The sequence below is a fragment of the Erigeron canadensis genome, chromosome 2, assembly GCF_010389155.1.
Source record: "Erigeron canadensis isolate Cc75 chromosome 2, C_canadensis_v1, whole genome shotgun sequence".
NCBI classification, from domain to species: Eukaryota; Viridiplantae; Streptophyta; class Magnoliopsida; order Asterales; family Asteraceae; genus Erigeron; species Erigeron canadensis.
Window position 1 is genome coordinate 40,876,154 of NC_057762.1, and position 23,804 is coordinate 40,899,957.

At 32.0% G+C, this 23,804-nt stretch overlaps 2 protein-coding genes and 1 non-coding gene across 3 annotated transcripts; all 3 read right to left on the minus strand.

Moving 5' to 3' along the window:
- Positions 1-2,460: 2,460 nt before the first annotated feature.
- On the minus strand, positions 2,461-2,532 carry TRNAD-GUC. The gene has a single exon. It is a non-coding gene; the product is annotated as a tRNA-Asp (tRNA).
- Positions 2,533-3,478: 946 nt separating this feature from the next.
- LOC122587290 (probable UDP-arabinopyranose mutase 1) lies at positions 3,479-5,291 on the minus strand. Its single transcript, XM_043759416.1, has 4 exons — positions 4,915-5,291; positions 4,463-4,713; positions 4,113-4,281; positions 3,479-4,012 (listed from the first exon to the last, which is right to left on the minus strand). The coding sequence occupies exons 1-4, from the start codon at positions 5,230-5,232 to the stop codon at positions 3,689-3,691; spliced, it is 1,062 nt and encodes a 353-aa protein (XP_043615351.1). The 5' UTR covers positions 5,233-5,291; the 3' UTR covers positions 3,479-3,688.
- A 14,550-nt stretch (positions 5,292-19,841) lies between these two features.
- Positions 19,842-21,924, minus strand: LOC122588968 (cytochrome P450 78A5-like). The gene is made up of 2 exons (XM_043761194.1): positions 20,885-21,924; positions 19,842-20,623 (listed from the first exon to the last, which is right to left on the minus strand). The coding sequence occupies exons 1-2, from the start codon at positions 21,845-21,847 to the stop codon at positions 20,027-20,029; spliced, it is 1,560 nt and encodes a 519-aa protein (XP_043617129.1). The 5' UTR covers positions 21,848-21,924; the 3' UTR covers positions 19,842-20,026.
- Positions 21,925-23,804: the final 1,880 nt, after the last annotated feature.

The window sequence follows — 23,804 nt, forward strand, 5'->3', positions numbered from 1 at the left end:
GCAAGACAGAATCATCAAATGGGCATCGACAAGAAGAAATAACATGAATATGATGTGTTGTGCATTGTGTAAAGCTAATTATGATTCACATAACCACTTGTTTTTTGAATGTCCTTTTTCAACGCAGGTTTGGTTAAAAGTTAGGGATATGGGTGGATTGCAACACCTTCCACCCCTCCTAGACGTTATAATGGACTGGATGAATCTTCGTGCAAAATCAAGATTGATTGCAAATGTGGTGGGGAGACTCCTTGTTGCTTTAACGGCTTATTTCTTATGGCAAGAATGAAATAATAGGATGTTCAATGACCAAGCTCGCCCTCCTGATCTGCTTTGTGAAGTAATTACATCTACTGTTCGGTTAAAGCTTATGACATTCAAGTTCCAAAAGACTACTCGGGTGATCCATATGCTTGAGGCGTGTGGTATCTGTGGTGATTCTGTCTTTATCAATGACTGATTGTCTGCTTTACCTTTTGGTTTAATCCAATGTGTATGCTATGTCAATTGGTATTAGCATAAAGGTAGATTGGTGTTTGGCTTTGATTCACTAGGTTTTATTTGTTAACATATATATACTATAAATTAGTATGGTAGGTCCACCATGCTACTTGTAATGAACCGTTTTGATAGTTGTTATAATACAAAGTCGTCGGGGTAACCCTTTACCCAAAAAAAATCAAATTCGGCATATATATAGTATAAATTACAATGAACCGTTTGACCTTGACCTTAAATTGGATAGAACTGCTATTAGAAAAAATCCTCATATTTGTAGTCCTTTTAAGAATACCAACAATTTAGATTCATCTAAAGTTTCTGTGCCTTCAAGACAGACACGAATCACACATTTCAGTTCGTCGTCACCAATTTGCCAAGTTCATCGTTGCAACAAAAGCCTTGTGTCTTGTAAAGATTACCATAATGGGCATAAAGTATGTGAATTGCACTCAAAGACTGCTAAAGTCATTGTGAATGGATGAGTTGTACAAAGGTTTTGCCAGAAGTGTAGCAGGTTAGTTTAATAGTTTTCATGTGACTTAATCAAGTTCCAACCTTTTATAGTAGCTTTTATTGCCTGTTATGTATTGATCAAGCCTTTTGGAAACCATTTAAGCATTGGTTTTTGACCTTTTATATGATTTCACAGGTAGATAACATTGTAGTGCTTTAAACCTTGTTTCTTGATTCAGGTTCCATTTGTTGAGTGAATTTGATGATGGCAAGAGAAGCTGTACGTCGAAAGTGGCTTGCAGATCATAATGAGCGTAGAAGGAAGCCTTATGGTAATGCTTGCTGATATTTTTAATGCAAAAGGTCTTGACTCTTGATGATATATAATGCATTGGAAGTGGAATCCCGGATTAAAAAGACACTCATAAATCTAAAAAACTGTATGATCATTATTTAGCATACTTCAAGGTTTTATGAAATCTTGTTAAACTGCAATGGATCACTCGTGCTTATAGCTTCTACACATTCATCTATACTTTTTATGCTTATTTAAAAGGCTTTCGAGTTCAGCTGGTCGCAAGTTTAGAGTGTCTACAAGATCAAAGGGAATATAAAACTTGAAGATGAAATGATCCAGAGCATAAGTTCCATAACAGATGTACAATTGCATTCAGTATCTCCTTGTGATTTGGGAACACAGTATCCTTCTTTTCATGCGCTGGGATCTGTTTCATATCCATTTATCAACAATTATCAAACAGGTAAGCATGAATTTGATCTCTCTTTACATCTCCCTTTTCAAAAATTGCACTAATTGTTTGACTTATAGTTAGCGCAGATGATTTCATTACAATGGATCAAACAGCTGCTTGCTCTCTTCTGTCATTTCAACCACAGGGTGACTATTCAAGCCATTCATCAAGAAACCCCATGATGCTGTCATCGAGTACTCATAACACTCATCAAGCTTCTGTAGGGTCAAATAACATGAACATGTTGGAAGATTCTGTATACGTGAACCCTGAGACTCGGGTTTGGTCTGGTGATCGGTCTACTATAGACTTGCTGCAGCTATCATCCGAGCTTGAAAGAGTGTACGTAGCTTCAAAAGGAAACTCTTCATACTAAGTGTGCTTAATAATTAGTTGTGTTTATATTAGGCTTGGTATCATCTGAGCTTGAAAGATTGTGCTTAAAGCTTCAGTTTCATCGTTTCTGTTGATGTCAGGTGTAAATAAATTATGAGAATGATTTTGGTTTCTAGGCAGACATATCACATTTGATGACGAAAACCAAAATGACTAATTTGATGAGCATGTTTACAACATTGTGAACATATAAATGACTAATTTGATGAGCATGTTTACTTGAAGATCATGTTTAATTGTTTATAAGTTGAAAAATCTATATCTATGAAATATTCACTTACTCATAAAAAGAAATAAAGCATGACAGTGAAATAAGATACGGCAAAAATAAGAAAATTGAAGATTAAAAGTATATATGCGCCGTTGCCGGGGATCGAACCCGGGTCACCCGCGTGACAGGCGGGAATACTTACCACTATACTACAACGACATCTTATGTTTAGATTAACTGTTAATAATATTTTACTATAACTAATTGCCTGTCGGTTCTGATTTCTGTATTTGAATAGGAAAGTATGTGTGGTGATATATGCTGATATGTCGATATTAGATACCTCAGTAGTCAGGACAAGAAATGACTGATATTACAATTTCAATTGAGTATAGAAAGGAAAACTACAAAACTTGCAAGGCTGTATCCTTCAGATCCAAAGACTTATTTCGTATTTATGTGTCACGATAATTGGTATGAACGGCAAACAAAATTCCATTCATTAATTATATAACATAAATAAATAAAAATACAGGGATAAGTTAAAGATTACATACAATGCAATACACCTAAGTATCACCGTAAATATAAGCACTAGCAAAAGACATTTTGCAAATCTCATTGGCGAATTTTGCCGTATAAAGTCATGATTCTTCAAACAACATTATTAAAATTAAAATAAAAAAATTAAAATAAAAAAATCATTACGTCATTCCTCAATATGCTGCTGTATGCCAAGTCCAAACGCTCAAGACAAATTTATAAACTTATTTTAAGATTTTCATAAGTGTGTGTTAAGATAACTTCAAACATTGCCAAATTTATGCAATCGCATTGGTGGAGTTGATTGTAAAAAACCAAGTCTGGAAGCCAACTGGCATGTATCTCTCAACTTTTTTCTTTATACTCATACATAGTGTATTACGCGTTTCAAAACGTGCAAGTGATTGCCATAAATATATCTTAGATTCAAATAATTCAGACGCTCAAAAGGGAGCAAAATGTCACATTCTTGTGATAATTTGTTAAAAGTTCTGGCAGATTTCCAATGGGTCCAGACTATAGACAGCAAAGATTGTAACATGTTCACCATCATTTCAAATTTTCAAAAGTTGGATTCAAACAAAAAGCTTAAAGCTTTAAAGTTAAAACAAACCATATGACATGATGAAAATAAAACACAAATGTATAATACGAGTAATATAGATATCAATCCTCCATACTGCAAAAATTTAAATGCAAAATACCTTTAAAAATTTTTAACTCTAGACAAATAGAAATAAATCCGGTCACAACGTCCCGCAGGCCTAATAAAACTCTTCGCATAAGCGAACAATTACTACTAATCAACTATTTTCGATGCGTCTATAAAACTTCACTTGCCATTGACAAGTTTGGCCGATGGATTGAGCTCATCCCAAGCCTCAATCCAAGTGATCATAGCATCTGAAAGCTTGATGAAATAGTCATCAATCTTTCCAAGCTTTGCCTTGACCTGCTTAGCGAGCTCCTTGTAGCAGCTCTGGACCGTGGTGCATTCTTTAGGCAATGTGGCAGCTTGAAAAAATGGGATCAACTCTTCCTGCCAGTAAATACCTTTGTACTCTTTTTTCAAGTTTACAAACGGGTTGCTGGCCTTGCTGTGCCAAATGTACGGCAAACCGGTCTTAACACCCCACCCCATGTGGTCACAGATCACCTAAAACGTATTAAAAAGTTAGCCAACATTCACACAAAGCGTTTAATCATACGATTCATGATACGAAAAAAAAAGGGTTTAAAAAGACTTGGTTAATTACCTTCATACACCAACCAGCCCACATGTCGTCGTAACGACCAATTGGCTGACCATCACCCATAAGTCCAAAGTACATTGCTGGACCGATGAGCTCACGGTCAAATGCAAGATTCATTCCACACATAGGAAATAAAGTTCCCTTAGGAATTGTCAAAACAGCATCCACAAATCTAGTCCAACACATCACCATACAAAATATCAATAAAGATTCAATCTTGACACATCTATTCTATAAGGGATGTTTATAATTGCTTTGAAATGATGTTTATAATTGCTTATATTGTGTAATTTTTAACATATGTAAGATATTTCATAAGCAATTTTAAAATAAACAGACTTGTTTATCATTACCGAGTGTTTCTTTCACGAGGCTTAACAAGCTGAGTAGGAGCATCATAATCAGGAATATTAAGCCAAAGCCCATGAGAAACCGCAGTCGGGACACCTTCACGAAGACTAAATGGATAGCCACGAACGAAATCGGCACCTTCCCTGTACGGATCGTAAAGGGTGTTGAAGAAAAACGGGGTGGACGGACTCAACAAGTTCTTGATATGTTGCTCAAGTGCATTTATATCATTTCCAGATGGATCTTTAGCAACCTATAATGTAACAATTTCAACAAATATAATTAATATTTCTCTTAGGCATTTAATCAAACACTTGCTATGCATGATCTAACTACTCCAAAACTAAAAACCCAGATCCAAGTCAGACTAAAAGTCAAAACCCTATATCAAAATCAATCAAAATTGCCAAAATATTCAAAAAGTTTAAAACTTTATTAAAAAATCAGAACTTACAAAGCAATCATCATCAATGGTGAAGATATATTTCTTTTTAGAAACCATATAACCAAAGCAACGGCAGGCAGAATCTTTGAAAGAGATACAAGAAGCTTTAGGGCCCAAGATTTTGTTAATATCGTTACGGTTATAAAGTTCATAATCAAAGCCTTGTGGGACTTTGATAACCTTGGAAGGATCGCCATCTTGTACGATGATTAGATGGTATTGTTCAAAGAATGGTCGCCACATCTCCAGGAAATCGAGGTTTCGGATGGTCGGGATAACGATGTCGAGTTGGTCTTTCAAGAGTGGTGTTGGTTTTGGGGTTGCCATTGTTGTTGTTGTGTTTGTTTGAATGAAAGGAGATTTTGATTGCGTGTGAGGTGAAGTGAGGGGGGAAGGTGGTGTATATATAATGGAAATGAAAAATGTTAGGGGGTGGGATTGGGAAATAATAAGTTGAAGGTGTGATTTAAAAATTGATTGAAGAGTCAATGGTATGTAAAGTAAAACATCTTGTTGAAGACGGCTATATATGCTTTTTTTTTTTTTTAAATGTGAAGTGAATACGAATTGTTTATTATCAGTGTATTCGTGTAATGTGACAAATGGTGATGTTGGAGGTGTGTCGGTAATCAGTAATGTTAATGCGTTAGTTATTATGCAATTACGAATTGTGTTATATCAAAGTAAGGATAAATATCAAACTTGAAAACGTTGAAAGCTTTGTGTTGACATTGAAAAGCTTTTTTAATTAGAAAAGACGAGTTATATGTTTGCACGATGGAGCGACATCGATGACAATGGTGGCGGTGACTGATGGCGACGGTGGCGGCGACAAGTGGTGACTGTGGTGCGATAATGGTGTCGGTGACTGGTGGGGGGGCAATGTTGGTAAATGTAAAAGTAGTTGATGTTAAAAAATGTAGTGTAGTCATTTTAAACATTGAGAAATTTATGTTGTCATTTATTTCATTAAGGGTATTATACATATATTTGTTAAATATGTTTAAATTAATGAATAATTGAGAGAGATACTTTAGGTATATCAATTTATCTTTTGAAATTTAGGGGATGAGATTTTCCTTTTATACAGTATTGTAGATATGAAAGATCGACTAGTTATATAAAATTTCCCTACAAAATAATTCCATATTTTGTAAAGGCCTTACGCTTTGTAAAGGCCTTAAATGAACTTAATTTTTTTGGCCTAGTTTTAAAGTCATCTAAAAAAAACCTATTCCATTTATCCGGACTTCAAACTGATAAAAATAAACTAAAAAACTTATTAATGACTGAGTTATTTTTTTTTATCTACATTTTGTATGTACAAGAAAGGTTTAAAATATTTATATAAAGTTTATTTTTTTAGTTTGTTTAGATGCAAAATATTAAGTTTCAAGCCGAAACGTAAACATAAACCTAAAATTAAAGATACCTAATCCCAAAATCTAAAAAAATGACTTATAATATGTGGAGGCCTTAGACCCGTTTATATAGTTTGAGCTGGCTATTACTACCATAATTTGTTACCAATGCATAAGAATTTTGTATAAAAAAATAATCACCTTTTTAAATATAAAAGTATAATAGGCTTTATACATGTCTAAGATGGTTACTCGCATAATCAAATTATCCGACCTTTTAAGTGTTAATAATAATTTTCTAACATGCTGTGAAGCATAGAACCCTTTAGTCTAATACTAGTCCTAATACCTGTACGATGTACGGTAGTTATATAGATTGTATCATAAATAAATATGAATATGCATCATACATGATTCGTGAGTACGAAATAAAGTGTGGTTAAACTAAACCGATGATCGACACTAAGTTATAATAAACAGTATTGATAAATATAATATTTATTTAGTTACAGTTTTGGATTTACATTAAATTTTTACAATCACATCCAAATCGGAACTTGTAAATATAGTGGATGACGACAAATAGTCTTTTAATTTCGGATCGTAAACTTCAATTTTTGAAGTATTTATGCTAATAACTTATTATAAGTAATATAATTGATAGGAGATGAAGAATTAAGAAAGAAAGAGAGACAATTTTATTAATGAGAAAACGATGAATCAAATATGGTTATAATGTGTTTTGTATCTATATGTCAAGATTTATAGTTTAACTCTAAGTCTAATAAGGAAATTGAATGTATATACTATTAAAAAAACTAATTTAATATAAATTAATTAATTAAAAGGATACGTATCATCAAAGATTACGTCACGTGTCATTTCAAGATTATCTCAATCATGTTTTAGTTTAATAGTAATAAATATATTAATTTATTAAATTTATTGTCAAAAAATAAGATTGGGGATGGAAATCTATATTTATGGTAATAATGAACAAATATAATTTTTAATATAAGAATCATAATTTTATTAGGAATCTATATCTATATATATCAATTAAATAATTAGAAGTTTTAGTTGTATATGAAATCTAAAATCTAAAAAATATATAAATAAAGATTTAAACTGACACGTGTCGCTTAAGAAACACGCCATGTGTCGATCAAAAGATGTCTCACTCCTGTTTTAGTTTATTGGTAGATACCCCGTACGTTTTTAGATTGAATATGAGATTTTGTAGGTATAGCCGTATATAGTAATAGTCTGCGTCTCTGACCATTTCTTTCAAATAATTTTCCAATGAATGGGTCAAATACTCAAATGGAAAAATGACTTATGTCTCTATTGCGATTTGAAAATATAATTAGAAAAAAGAAAAAGAATAACGCGTTGCCAAATAGAACATGGGAGTTCTTCATGCCAATGTTTAAGCAATATTTCGGAAAATGAAAATTATTACCATCAATAGCTAACATAGGAAAATTGGTGCCACTTTAGAATCAAAGGAGTCTCAAGAAAAAAGAAAAGGCCAGGCACGAAATTAATTATGTGATGATACCTAGAGATGTATTGGTTTTTGGGTTGGATATGCAACCTATTTTGGTGAGTCGTGCAAGTCTGGATCTGTTTGGGATGCTACCAAAAACGAGTTGGGTGAAAACCGATGGTGCGGCCTCTAGTCTCGGGGATTTTTTTCTGATCTCAGGTTTTTTTTAATCCATTTTAGTACCTTCACAGTTAAGATCCGGGCTTCCTTGGTGTGTTATGTATATAGTTGGTTACTTGTATTTACTCAGTTTGTCACTTGTATATTCTATATGTACGGGTGGTACTTTCTAGCATCCTGCTAGTGGTACGTTTTATTTACATATAATACATATATTCTTCTGTCTTTCAAAAAAAAATAGCTAATGACAACCACCATAAATATACACGTTTCAAGTAATTCTCACACAAAATACCAATTAATATATTTGTTGACAGCAAATTATTCAAGTTGACCCTTTTTTTTTTAATTTAAAATCCAGATGCCTTTTTTAAATCCAACATGCTTATAATTAACCAAAATATACATAACAACTCCTTTTTATCAAAAATTAAACAAGTGTAGTATTTATATCTATATATACTTCTTCTATAATATAAAAATAATAACACTTTATTTTTGAAAGTATTAAAAAATATATAATATTTTCATATAGCATCCCTTAAAATTTTTCATATACATTATTCCTTAACAGTAATGATTAAATGATACTGTCAATCCTTTATCTTTTAAAATATCTTCATTAACCTTTTACATCAATTATCTCCATCACTCGACACCGCCTCCACCACCAACAATCATTCTTACAACCACAACGTCACCGTCACGACCACCGGCACCATGATTGTCAATCTTTATCATGTATTAGTTAATAAAAATCATATACTTATACTACTGTTTGTTCAATCATATAGATGTTGAATAGTATCCGCACATATGATTGTCGTTTGGAGCAAATATCTTTATCATGTATTAGTTAATAAAAATCATATACTTATACTGTTTGTGTACTTCTAATTATGATGCTAGGGAATAGGGACTAGTATAATTTCTCATAATATAATAGATAAAGTAAAAATTGTTCCAACTATCTCACCAATCTCATTTGTTTGTTTCCATTGTTGTCTTACAATAATTAATGGTTATGACTTATGACCCTCTTTTTTTCTAAAACCACTGTATACTACACAATAACACAAATGACCTCCTACGTTATTGTTTCGAGCAAATATTTCATCACATGTATTTGTTATCCAAATGGGGGGCTAAGGACTAGTATAGATAATAATAATAATAACAATAATTAAAATCCTTTTTTGGTGGACTGTCTCATCAATATTTGTTTGTTTCTATTGCTGGCTTATTGCAATAAATTATGGTATTGACCCTCTTCTTCAAAAATCTGATATTAATACTAAACTCATCTTATGCTGTTCAAAAGTGCCTGCTTACTTGTTAATGAATGTAAAGAGAAGTGTGAATATTTAAGAAAGAAAATAAAAGAAATTGTAAGGGGAGTGTTGCCCGTTGGTAAATGGGGGTCCCACTTCCACATATGTGGCGAAATTGAGGAAAGAGGGACATGTGTGTGGGGATGATTGGTGAGATCTAAAATAGAGTCTTGTCGGTAGTAAAATTACGTACGACACCTGTCGGTGGAAATAATCAATGCCACCCTGTTTATTTGCGCTGTCTTCCTTCAATCCTTCCCATTGCGTTGCATGCCCCTTTTCGTAACTTTATTAAGTCCTAACCAAACCACGTGTCATTTCCCGACAGCTTTTCTAATTTAATCGATGTGTTTACCTTTTTCTTTTTCTTTTTAAAATGACAATATATATAATGTTCAGGTTTGAACTCAAATTCTTTGGAAAGAGTAAAATTATCGCCTTTCCGGAGACCACTAAACGAAAAACTAATATGCAACTTAGAGTATCAAAAAATCCATAATAAATCTATTGTTTTACATTCCATTAGTTCTACTAAATACGTTAATTATACAATAAAAGTCTGTTACAATCGGATGAAAAAAAATGTTTCCAGTAAATTACTAGTATATGTAAAGAGAATGAAGTTGGGGTTATATATATAGAAACTCTCATGGAATAAGCGTTTCTTCAATCTAGCTATTCAAACAACAAGTCTTCACTTGCAGTTAATAATATTGGTAACTAGCCTGTGAATGACATACTGTATAAGTATAAGAAAAACGTCATTCGTTGATCTCTCATTAATTAAAGATCGTTCTTTGTAAACTATTCGCCAGGTAATGTTTTACATAAGTCATTTTGTATGAAGAAAAAACTTGATGTTTATGAATACATGCTTATGCCTACTATATATACAATTAGAAAAGTAGATATCTCTATCATCATCATCATCATCATTATTAGAAATTAAAAGGATTTACAAAAAGTTAGTAAAAACCCTAGATACTATATGGGGCCTCACTCCTCTAGCTATAACAAAACAAATCATATTAAATATATGAGCCGTAACACGTGCTCCAATATCTTGTACGTGCAGCGGAGAACTTCCTAATTCGCTTGAGTAAGATCACTGCATCTTTTTCAAGTTCTCTAAAGGAAGAGAATGAAAAGGAGATAATTCAATATCCAATATCTGAACACTTAGCCTTATACTTATTTCGTTTATGTTGTGCTGCCTCAACCACTACACGACCAGGCACAAAATCTGTCATACCAGTCTGCGTCAAAGGCGATGACCCTGTCAAATCGATACATATTATTATTATTATTATTATTATTATTATTATTATTATTATTATTATTATTATTAAACATAGCTTCTATTAGAGATTAATAGGATTTACAAGAAATTAGTAGGAACCGAGATACTATTTGGGCCCTAACTCCTCTAGATATAACAAAACTAATCCTACTAAATATATGAGAAGCAACACGTGCTCCAATGTCTTGTGCAGCGGAAAACTTCTTGATCCACTTGAGCAGAGTCACTGCATCTTTCTCAAGTTCCTCAAAAATAGAGAATGGAAAGGGGATACTCATATCCAATATCTGCACACTTAGCCTTATTATTATTATTATTATTATTATTATTATTATTATTATTATTATTATTATTATTAATAAGGATTTGCTAACTAATTTATATTATTGAACGGTATCTTTTTACTCGTCTAAGTATTGTCACTTAAGAAATGTCAAGACTATATAAAATTATAAACATTTCATCACGGCTAATTAATGTCCCTAACGAAAGTCTGTTGACTATTGTATATCAACACACGCTTTGAAGAAAGATATAAGTAGAGTGTAGTTAGAGGCGGCTTTACTATATACATAAGTTAGGCATGGACCTAAGGTCCTCAAAATATATAGGCCTCCATTTTTATATTTTAAGCTTAATGTTTTAAACTTTAGACTTTTTATGTTATATGTTATTACTATAGAAGGGTAACAAGAATGCACAAGAAACAAATAGGCAAATAAACTTTATTGCCTCATGACTGGCCTTTAAAAAAAAAGACACCATACAAATGAAGTTACAACCATCAAGGGAAAAAAGCGAAAATTAAAACCTAACTATCAAGAAAAATCCAATAGCTGATTTTCACTCTGATATCTTAGTGATTAAATCTTTATCATATGAAAGATTTTCTCCTAAAAATGGTGAATAATATTGCTTCTTTGCGTTCTTTTCACATAGCAGACTTAGCAGCCTAGTATATAAGATGGATTTTTTTTTTTTATTTAATTTTTGCCTTTTGTGTTTACTTTAATTTGTATGTTAATCAAGTAGGGCCCCAATATTAATTTTGTTTAAGGCCCCAAAAAGCTTAAGACGACACTGAGTGTAGTACACTACATGGACTACATGTGAGTACTATATTTATTACATTTGCATATTGCATTTCATATTCTCATCAAGTAGAAAAGACTATCGAAATTTTGTTTTTGAAATGTTGAGTCAAGTGACATATCCGGAGCATATCTTTAGAGGGACTCAAATAATTAAGAATGGACAATCACAAAGTTTTCCTAATAAAACATCAAATTTGACTCAAAATTATGAATGAAACCACCCTACAAAGCACCAAAACAGCTCCACGCAACTTTAAAAATAAAAAATAATAATAAAAAAAAAGATAAAAAAGAAATAACACATATTAAACACCGCAAAAGTTGCTCAATCAACAATTACTTCAAATTGAACCATGGGGCTTAAAACTTTAGCCTACAAAAAAAAAAGAACCTTTGAAATACCTTTGGGCCTTACGTAAGATAGGGGAACCAGCCATAATATTTATATGGGCTTCGAAATTATAACTAGGTTTAGTCACATAACTTACATGAATGGGCCTGAAACAAGTGGAGGGTTTTGTAATTTGTTTGAAAGTTGGGCATCCCTGCTTAAAAGGATTGAATTTCAAACAGCCCAATATTATAAAGTTGCTTTAAGCATTAAGAGCAGTAGAGCACCAAAGTATAAATCATGATTATAAAATGAGTATTTTCATTAAAGGGGTGTTTGGCGTTGCGTCTTCAATAGATTTTGCTTTCTCAAAACTCACTTTTTCATCCAACCACTTTTTAGATTATTTGTTTACCCTATATATATATATATATATATATATAATACCCAACGCCTCGCTCACATATGTAGCCCGTCGTGATAGAGTGTTCACAATATCAGATCCCTTGACCCCGGGTTGGGGATGCTCTTTGAAAGAAAAGATTGTTTCAACTAACAAGGCTTCATTTGCTTAATTGAAAACATGATTTTTAATATTCCAAAACCGAGTAAGATGATAGCATACAATGGTTGTAGCTAGCTACATACCTGGGTAACTCTTTTACAAGAATCTTTTTTCGACAAAAACACAGTATTTCTGTCCTCTGTTTTTGAGACATGAAATAGTTATTGGATGGCAAATCAAAGTTTCAAAGACATAAATGAGCCATTTAACAATAGTGTGAATATATTTATTTCCTGCAAGCAAACAAGATATTCAAGATTTTGGTTCCCCACATGACGGTTGCCTGATACTTATTCAGAATTATTTCCTATATTATTGATTACGTACAAGTTGTAACAACGTTACAAACGATTAATTCAATGCTATAAAGCATTAACGCCTACATTTTTGAAGTTTGTTTGAATAAATATAGAGTAATAGAGCTGAAACAGCCATGTTGCAGCGTTTGGCAAAACTAATAAGATGCAGTAAACATAATGCAACTTAGCATTATGCCCTGTTATATGGGCATAGTTTTAGTTTCGAAAATGATACATATGCCTAATACTAATAATTAAGCATAAACATGATTATGTTTCAAAACTAATAAGGTAAGCAATTAGGCATTTTTAGGCTTCCTTATATTTGATCAATTAGACCACCTAGTCATTAAGGGGGATTTAGCCCACTCCAACTACTACTAAATTACCACACGCCAAATATTGAACCTTGGTTTCTATCCATGAAATATAAAAGCCTCCATCAAGTGGGCTAACCTCACATTGGCCACTCTGTAAGAAGTTGATCATTGATTAAGGAAAGAATCTAACAATAATCCATGAATCTTATGCTGATTTAGCCCCTAAAATACCTTTTAACATCACCGTGCCATTAGTAACAAGATCATGGAATATAGGATGGAACATGTGAAGCTTGTTGCTAGCAACTTTCTATAGCAAGTGGATGCATTGTGTAATACTAAAAATCAACTTTCTATAGGCATCAATCATTCCATCATCACACTTGGACTTGTATAATACTAAAAATCAACACTTACAACTTTTATAACACTTGTTATATGCCGTTTAACCATACCTTTATCTTGTAAACCAATCACAATACGTGCATTTATTGTTGGGTTCCTGATGCGATCTTATGAATCTTCCTGCAGACCAAAAATTGATCACAGAGAAAAGAACTTTAAAATAAGAATCATATCAATTTTTTAGCATAATTGATAGGTTGCGTTGGATATTGTTGCGATTAGTTTAGTCATAGAAAATCAAAGATATCTAAACTAATTAATCTTTTGCCAGAGGTTTATTCATTTGAACTGAACCGAACTTCATATATGGGGACCAGAAAAAAAAAAACAAAAATATCACGCGCAGAAAGCCAAGAATAAATCTTTGCATGATGTTGTGATATATATTTGGTCATATTTTACATATAGTCCACATAGGAAGCATCTTATGTTGTAATCATCCGAAGAATGATTTACTAAAAAGCTTTGTTCTATACTATGATTGATAGCGCTACCAATAAGCTAGCTAGTTCTCCTAATTGTAGATACTACTATTAAGTATTAACCCCCACACAGTTTCAATAATGCATGCAGCTGCAGGCTGTTAAGATGGAAGCCTTTTCCATTCTGCAAATGCTCATAAACTTGAAGATCGAACAAGCAAAAGTTGAAGCAACAACTTATTATACATATATTATTGCTATCTTAAAACAATAATTTTGGCATAACTTTTATACTCTTCATGTTTTTTAAACCTGCAGGCATCTAATAAAGTTGAATTTGTTTTAATTCTTCATGTACTATACTACTATTGTTGTTGCAGATCAATTGATCTTATGTGATTTTACATATGAGTAGAGGAACTTGTATGCACTAAACTCAGAAAAAAGTATCATCTATCCTCTTTGCATAAAACATGAAAATATATTACTCCATTAATTACCACTTATAAGCGTATGATTTGAAAATATAACTCTAAGTAACGTGTCCTGCATATATAGCTAGTACGAGTAGTAATTATCATCTAGTTGAAGCAATGATGACGATAGTAGACCAAACTAGCTTTGGTGATTTCATAAAATCATGACTACAAGTGTGATCATCATAAGCATCATTAGCAAATTAGTGACCACTTGATTGCATACATGTTACCTATCAGATTGGTATATATATGGTCTTGCTCTCACTCATTGGGTTTGATGGTTGGTTTATTAAGATATGTGACTCTTAATAATGGTTTTCTATTATTCAATATTATATCGATTACGATAAATAATGACATTATTTTTTTTTTAGTTAATTTTGAATCAATTGGAGTAATTATTTGGTGATATAGCATAGATCAACAATATTGTCATTAGAATATAGAATTCTCATTATTGCTTGAAGTATAAAAGGTATATCCGCAAGTGAGGTCCAATATAGAATTATCACTAGCCCATTAAGATTAATTTACATGCAGATTTTCTATTTCTTTTTTTTCTATTACTGGGATTCGTACATAGTTACATACAGTACTATCTTATGTCATATTAATCTCATCTAAACTTTATCATGACTTACAAATTTTCTTTTCTATGGTTATCTTTTATTGACGATCATCAACATCCATCAGGCATAAACATACTTGCATCATGTTAAAATTATATCAATTAATCTTCCGAAGAAATCAAAAATTGCTTATTTTTATTTTCATACCATAAAAAATCAGACGACTTAATTAATCATGACTTACATAGTTACATAATCACTATTTAAGCGTGAAAGAAAAATCACTTGGGTTCATGTAAACGACAAATAATAGTTCAAACACTTTGACCATAATCAATAGGACATTTGCATGAATCAAAGGTATGTATATCTCACTATGATCCTTGGACAAAATTACCCTGTAGAAGAGTTCCTTATGTTTCCTCTTTATCATGATCGTATCCTTGATTAAAGCCCGGTAAAAGGTACAAAAACATCTTTGTATTGACGAATATTAGGTCCAAATAATCATTCAAGTTGAATCAAAGTTGTTGAAAAATGGAAAGGGTGTTAGATCTTGTGAAAATTAATTAAAAAAACATGTAGTATTTAGGTTATCTAGTCAAAGGAATTGATCCTTTTTTAACATGACCATTTTTATGCACTACAACAGAACATTCACTTTGCAATCAATCAAGACTTGTCCTACAAGCTATATACTATCACCCTTTTGTAGATACACTCGGAACCTGATGTTAGATGCACACAAAAAAAAAGATCATAATCAGTCGACATCGCAACTTTACACGTACAATATGCACACAACGAAGTGGGCATCCATCTTTATATGCCCTAAAAAAAGAAAGGTTTATAAAACGAAAAAACTAAAGACAAAATTGAATATGTACCAGTGCACGTCGTAAGTCAGTACGGGTCGTTAAATATATATTTTTTTTCAAGAATTTGGCATATGATAAAGCAAAAGGAATTCGAATATATGTTAGAAGGGCAAGTTGTGATGTTACTTGTGTTAGATGTTTGGATAATAAAATCCCAAATATTTTTTGTATCAAATGGGAGAAAAAGGAAAGGCACTTTACATTGGGGCCAAAGGGCATTGTACATATGTATGTATTCTTGTGTTTGTGTATGTGGTTAGGATCCCCCATCTCCATCCCCTAAAACTAGGTGAGCCACATATGATATATATGCATTTTGGGGGGTACTCTATGTTCTTATGCTTCAATCATTCAAGGCTTTGCTTTATATTTCAATGGTGAAACAGAGAATCTATATTGACCCTTGATTTGTCCATATGGGATCATTGTTATCTACGTCATAAAACCATAGCTTGTATGGTCGAATATATAGTTCAGTTGCCAATTAGCTAGTCTTTCTGCCTTGAGTTGGAACTTTAACCAAAGAATATCACGAGATGTAACTAATAATACTAAAATAGTCATTGTACTTTCATCTTGTTATGATGCAAAGCCATATGTAGACGTTATACGTATGACCATGGTTGGAGGCTTGGAGCTACATACAAATACACAATACACTCTTCTTTAATTTACAATTGTATGGAGCATACGTAAAAGGTTTGGTCAGCAATTCAACCATACGTTACACGGTTAGATGTATGTAAACTCAAGTATATATGGTCGAATTCCTGACCAAACTTTTTACATGATTATATTGTCATTTGTATCAACCCTAAATATAAATATATATATATAGGGTGGCTATCAAATAAGAATGGAATTAAAATGAGAACAAATGAGAACATTTAAAAACTACATTTTGATGCATTAAAGTCCATAAAACTGATATAGTGCTTAACTAATTATCATTATTTAAGTGTTTAACATCACATTGATCCATCAAAATCGAAAAAATCACGTTTTTTGTTGTATGCATCATTTTGATGAATATGCATCCAAGATGGATGCACAAAACAAAAAACGTGATTTTTTCGATTTTGACGGATCAATGTGATGTTAAACACTTAAATAATGATAATTACTTAAGTACTATGTTAGTTTTATGGACTTTTAATGCATCAAAATGATGTTTTTAAGTGTTCTCACCGTTCTTATTTTGAAAGTGTTCTCACTGGAGTGTGTATATATATATATATATATATAGAGAGAGAGAGAGAGAGAGAGTTGAGTTATTACGAGAACTCAATTTTTGTCGAGGACCATTTAAAACCATTGGATTAGACTAATCAATGGCTATTGATAGATGTGGCATTTTTATAATTATTATTAATACAAATTAATTAACAAATAAATGAAAATTCATAAAGGGTATAATTGGAAAATTAAAAAAACGAGATGCACGTTCTTGTTCCTATATTTTTGCATGTCAACTTATTAATAACAATAATTTTATTTGACTTAATATGATGATTTTACAAAATTTATTGGATAATTTTTTTTTTTTTGCTTTTCTAAATTGACGGATAGTGTATTCCGTGTTTAAAATTGCATTTTTAAATTATCACTATCATTAGAATCAATTAAACATTTATTAGTATTATATATAACTTTTGTTTAAACTTAATTAATTCAGTAAAAGCAGTTTCACAATTAATATAGGTTTATAATGTTTGATCATATTTAACTTATGAACATGTAAATTACAGATATATAAAAAATTTTAACTCGTAAATTTTTAGGATGGTACACATGTGAACAACCATATTCACATGCATGTGTATATATATAATTTTTAACCAAAGTTCACCCGTTTATAAAAACAACTTTACTTGAAGTTCGTTCACATGCGACTCATCATATTGGCAATGTGTAAATATCTTTAACAAAATTTACAAGTGCTTTTAAAAACATGCACATATGAATTACGTTCACGTGTGACCAATAAACATTTTGGGTGGTACACATGTAAATGACCATATTCACAAGTGTAAAAAAAAATTTTAACGAAAAAAAAACACAATTGTACATGTGTGTTAATGTGTTCATTTTGGGAACAAAATGAATATGTGTGTTTCAGTGTACACATATGTAACACTATGAATGTGTTTATATGTTTCATATTTGGTATTGGGAGATGATCATTTGCGTATTTCAGTATATATGTGTGTTTATAGTTTTAACCTTCGAGTTTGGGATATGATCCCTTGTGCTTTGATTATTCACATTCATACCTGAAGTGCGTTCACATTTGCATAAAAATATTAATGAGTATATAAATAAAAAATTTAAGAAACTTCACAAATGTATTTAAAAAAAAAAAACATTCATATATTAATCGCGTTTACGAAAATGTTAACATTCCTATATTTTAGTTCACCACTGAATATTAATTGATGGAAATCACAATTCTTTATAGTGCTTAATCATTTTTATCTGGAACATAACTAAATCAACTTGCTGAAAATAATGTACGTTTAAAAAGATAAACCAAAACCTTTTATGTGAATAAAAATAATAATCATAATCCTTTTGAATGTTTAGCTGTAACCGTAGGAGCAAATTATGGGGGATTTTTATACTAATTAATCAAGTTGTATTTATGAAATGACAATACTATCCTCACATGTTTTAATTAAGTATTAGTTCTAACGGTTCTCGAAATTTTATTAGTTCTCATTTTATCTTTTTACTATATATATTATATATATATATATATTATGTATTGACAATATTCATCCTTTTTGTTCAATGTTTTAAACATCTTTAATTTAAATACCTATAATATTTTTAATGAAATTAATACAACAACACCTACTGTTAACTCTTAAAATAACTACAATGCCCTTTATTACATATTACATAAGTAATTTACAATACTCGTTGACGTCACCATCACCAATCGCATTTGTCACCACCGCCACCGCTACTAGGGCTGTAAACAAACCGAACAAACATGAACCAGACCTTGTTCATGTTCGTTCGTTTAACTTGAAGAACGGTTCACGAACAGATAAACGAACATAATGTTGTGTTCACGAACGAATAAACGAACATAATTGCTTGATCATGTTAGTTCACTTGTGTTGATGAACAAATGTTCACGAACACAAACAAACAAACACTAATGAATGAACACAAACGAACGAAATATTTATAAAATAAGTCTTGTTTAAACTTTTTCTTAAAATACAAATAAGTAAGTATCAATAATATATATAGGTATAATATTAATATATATATACGAACAAAAATGTACACATGTTCACGAACACAAACGACCTATTGTTCACGAACATAATTGAACGAACGTTCACGAATAGATTATCGAACGTTCATGAACATAAATGAGCGAACGAGAGTTTTGCTCATGTTCGTTCCTTTAACTAAACGAACAGATTTTTGTGTTCATGTTCGTTCATTTACTAAACGAACAAACACAAACGAACTTCCCGCTGAACGGTTCATAAACTGTTCGTGAACTGTCAGTTCGTTTACAGCACTAACCACTACCACACGTCAGTGTCGCCGCGTACTCCACTGGTTATATACTAGTAGTGATTTATATGAGCCCTTAATGTATTAAGAGATAACTTTAAAAATGAACTCACTTAATAGTAATTCTAGTTCCGTCTTCACGTTTAAATGTAAACAAATATAAAACATTAGATTTTATTTTTTTAAAGTCGGGATAAATAGCTAATACATTCGATCTTAACCAAGACGGATAGAGTTGTCGGCCGTGACACATGGTTAGTTGTTTTAGGGGTAAATGAACAAGAATTTTCCCTCTTGTTAGTTCGGTTTTGGTTCAAACACAATACAAAATAGATCCGATTATACATATTGTCACTAGTAAACATGAGAGAGAATATTGAAATTAAAAGGACATATTTGTTATAAACACCATAGAACATTCGGGAGCATACAGCCATACATTCATAAGTGCTAGCAAAATGTCATTAAAAATAAAACTACCTCAAACTAACCCATTACTACCAACTAATATAATAATAATAGTAATAATAGTTATTTTCTTGAAAAATTATTAGCTCCCCATCATGCTCTTGCAACAGCCATGCACGCCAATGGATTCTTCATCTCCAAAGACAACTTCAAACACTCGGACAAATCAACCGGCCCAGCTTTAACCCATTTGAAATTTTGCAAAAGCTGGGCCAACCACAAATGAACTGTAGCTAAACCCATTGCCTTACCCGGGCACACCCTCCTTCCAGCACCAAAAGGAGCCAACCTCAAGTCCGAACCCATTATCGCAACATCCTCCTTCAAAAACCTTTCAGGGTTGAAGACCTCAGGCTCGGACCAAACACGCTCATCATGTGTTATGGACCACATGTTCACCATAGCAGTGGTTCCGGCTGGAACCACATGCGGACCCACTTGAGTGTCATGGATCGCAAGACGAGCCCAAGACAAGAGTGGACCCGGTGGGTGAACCCGTAAAGTTTCTTTCACAATTGATTGTAGGTAAGGAAGGTTATCAAGGTCCGAATCATTAACAGCCCGGTGTCGACCAACCACACGTTCGATTTCGGCTTGTGCCTTGGCTTGAATGTCCGGGTGTAACACCATTCGTGCAAGGATCCACTCCAACAAGATTGCAACAGTGTCCGTACCTCTAAATATCATTTCCTACAACATAACAAAAAAAATAATTTAGTTCGTAATTAATTACTCGTACGTAATTAATTATAGTAAACTTAAAAAACAAAATAAATCAGACAAAAGTTAATACAAAAGAGAAACATAGATATTATTCTTCATTCTTGATTCCCTTGTTCAAGAATATATAAATAAAACACCCACTAAAAGTTTTAACTATATTTTTTTTTAAAAAATAATTATATACTCCAAATAAAAAAACATTTTAAAAAACACGTAAAATTAACATACCCAAAGAACAGCAATCATGTCAGCATCAGCAAACTTATTTTCGGCTTCCAAATCAAGCAAAACATCAACAAAATCACCATCAGAAACCGTCGTAGCTCCACCACCAAAAGATCTCTTATCACGGTGTTGTTTGATAATATCGGCAACAAAAACATTAACCTTTGACACTAAATCTCGGCACCTCCTCCTAACTCCTTGGAAATCAAACCAACTAACAACTGGAAAATGGTCACTCCAATTAAATATTCCAAGAAGTTCATATCCTTCACTCACAAGCTCCTCAAGCTCAAGTCCTTCATCACGACTAAAATCATCATAAGACCTTCCAAACACAGACATCATGACATTGTTTAAAGAAGCAAAATGAAGCAATTTTTTAACTTCCACAACACCATTTTGTTCCATAGAGGTACAAATTTGGGCCACCATTTGAAGCCCAATGTTTTGTCTAAAAGCACCAAATCCAGACACTCTTTTTGGGCTAAATAAATGTGTAGCTGAGATTCTTCTAAGGGTACGCCAATAATCACCATAAGGCGCAAAACCCATAGCCCGGTGAAACAATAGTTCATAAGCAGATTCTTTAACAGGGCGGTCAGCAAAAGCCGTACTGTTTAATATTTCTTTAGCGGTTTCGGGGTTACTCGCGATAACGAAACGAGTTAAACCAACAGAGAAAGCCATAAGTGGTTTTGCATTACAAGCAACAGCAAGTTTTGCTAAGGTTCTATGTGTTAAAGAGGAAGTGAAAGCGAAAACAAGCCCAAGAAACGGGATCCCTGGTGGCCCAGGGATCGCCGTTTTTGGGCGGGGCTTTGAAAGAGCCCATGCTAGCCCGCCGGGCGCAAGAACAAATGCAAAGATGGATACAAAAAGAATGAGACATATAAAGATATTGAAACTAAGAACAGAAGAGGAATGATCAGTGAGGCTTGGAATGCAAATTGTAGTAGAAGAAGACATTTTCAATGGGATTTATATAAAGATTATTTTTGTAAACAATGTAGAAGTGTGATTGTAGTGTGAAATGTGCATACTACGGAAGTGCTGGGATGAGGCTTATATAGCAGTGAAAAACTCTATGACCTGTCATAAATTCGCTTTAGTTCTTAAAAAATTTATTTATTTACAATTAACAAATTAATTTAATTTTGTATATAAAATACTACTCGTACGTAACTAATCTTTGATGATGTAAATAGAACTAGCATCATTAATTAGTGGATGCGTTAATTTTGAGTTTTTCTTGGAAATTATGGGTTTACTATTGGCAGTGGGGTTTTTTTAATGAATAATTACTCTGTCATGTCCGGTTAAATTTCTGAATGATACTCACTACAAGGGGCGAGTAAAAATCGAATCGGAAAAACCAAAAATCGAAAAAGAAAACTCGACAAAACTGAACCAAAAACCGAACGGATCGGTTCGGGTTTCAGTTTCATATGCCAAAAAACCGATCAAAAACCGAACTAAACCAAATATATTTTATTTATTTTATATTTATATCATATTACATTTATATTTATTACTACTTATAATTTATAAATATGTTAATATATTTAAATTTTTTTTCATTTTAGTGTACAAATTTATATAAATTGTATGTATTAGATGAAAACGTATAATAAAATTAATTCGTTTATAAAAGTAATATAATTTTTAACATCTAAAAACTATAATTAGTTAATAAAAAACATCTCTATATTTTAGTTTCCATATCATATTTTTTTTCTTAATAAATTAAAAGTTAAATTTATAATATAATAAACAAAAAAAGTAAAAAAAGAAAAAGAAAATTTATAAAAGAAACCGAAACAAAAACCAAAACCGATGCAAACCGAACCGAAAACCGACAAACCGAATCGAACAAAAACCAAATCCAATGGTTTTGGTTTTCTAAAACCAAATGAATCGATTCGGGTTTCGGTTTCAGACAAAAACGGACTCATACTCACCCCTACTCACCATATTATATGATAGGCCGGAATGCAATTTGAAACGTATGTTTTGGAAAAATAAAATTTTTGATAGTCTTAAAGTATGTTTAATATTTCAATAATCATAATAAATTGCTATCAATTAATTCATGGAGTAATGAACATTTAATTTTGTGTTCATTAGCAAATACTAAAGACTTGAATAAGTTCCAATAAAGTTACTACCACTACGAGTCATACTTCATTAATTAAGGTTAGATTAAATCTTAAAACATATGTTTTAGTTCAAAAATAATTGCAATTGTAATGACCGGACATAGGATCATTCGTTCTCGATACCGTGGATACCGATTTTAAAAATCATTAAAACATGTACCGAACATGTTCTCATATAAATCGCAAGGGTTACAATACCACTTTGTCCGGTTTTTTTGCTATTTTTGTGATACGTATTGATATAGAGATCGGGAAGTCAGGAACCACCAAAGTAAGCAGCGGTCGCGCTCTCACTTGAGATCGATATTAGTTGGACCCAATTAGATGATACGGAGACAGTGATCAAACTTTAATAAAGATTGCTCGTCCCTAGTTACCTATATCAGCCCTTAATTATAAAGACAATGAGAAGTATATTTGATCATTGATGGCACAAGGAAATGTAATTACTCCGTTCTCCGTTCATGGGGATAATTGCCTTTTTTACTATGTTTTGGGAAATATACCTTTTTAACTTTAATTAACTATGTATATAAATTATAGTTCCAGAAATCAAAAAAGAATTACTAACATACATGTTTTCTACACAATGTAATAATTGAGATAAATGGTACTCCGTAATTGGTAAATAATAATCAATCACATTATAGTTTTTGTCAAACAATAAACCTAATTGAAATCTTACAAGTTTTCAAATGATTTGAACATTATAGCGACGACATCTAAACATATTTATCAATTATTTGATAGTTTTTCTTTAATAACTG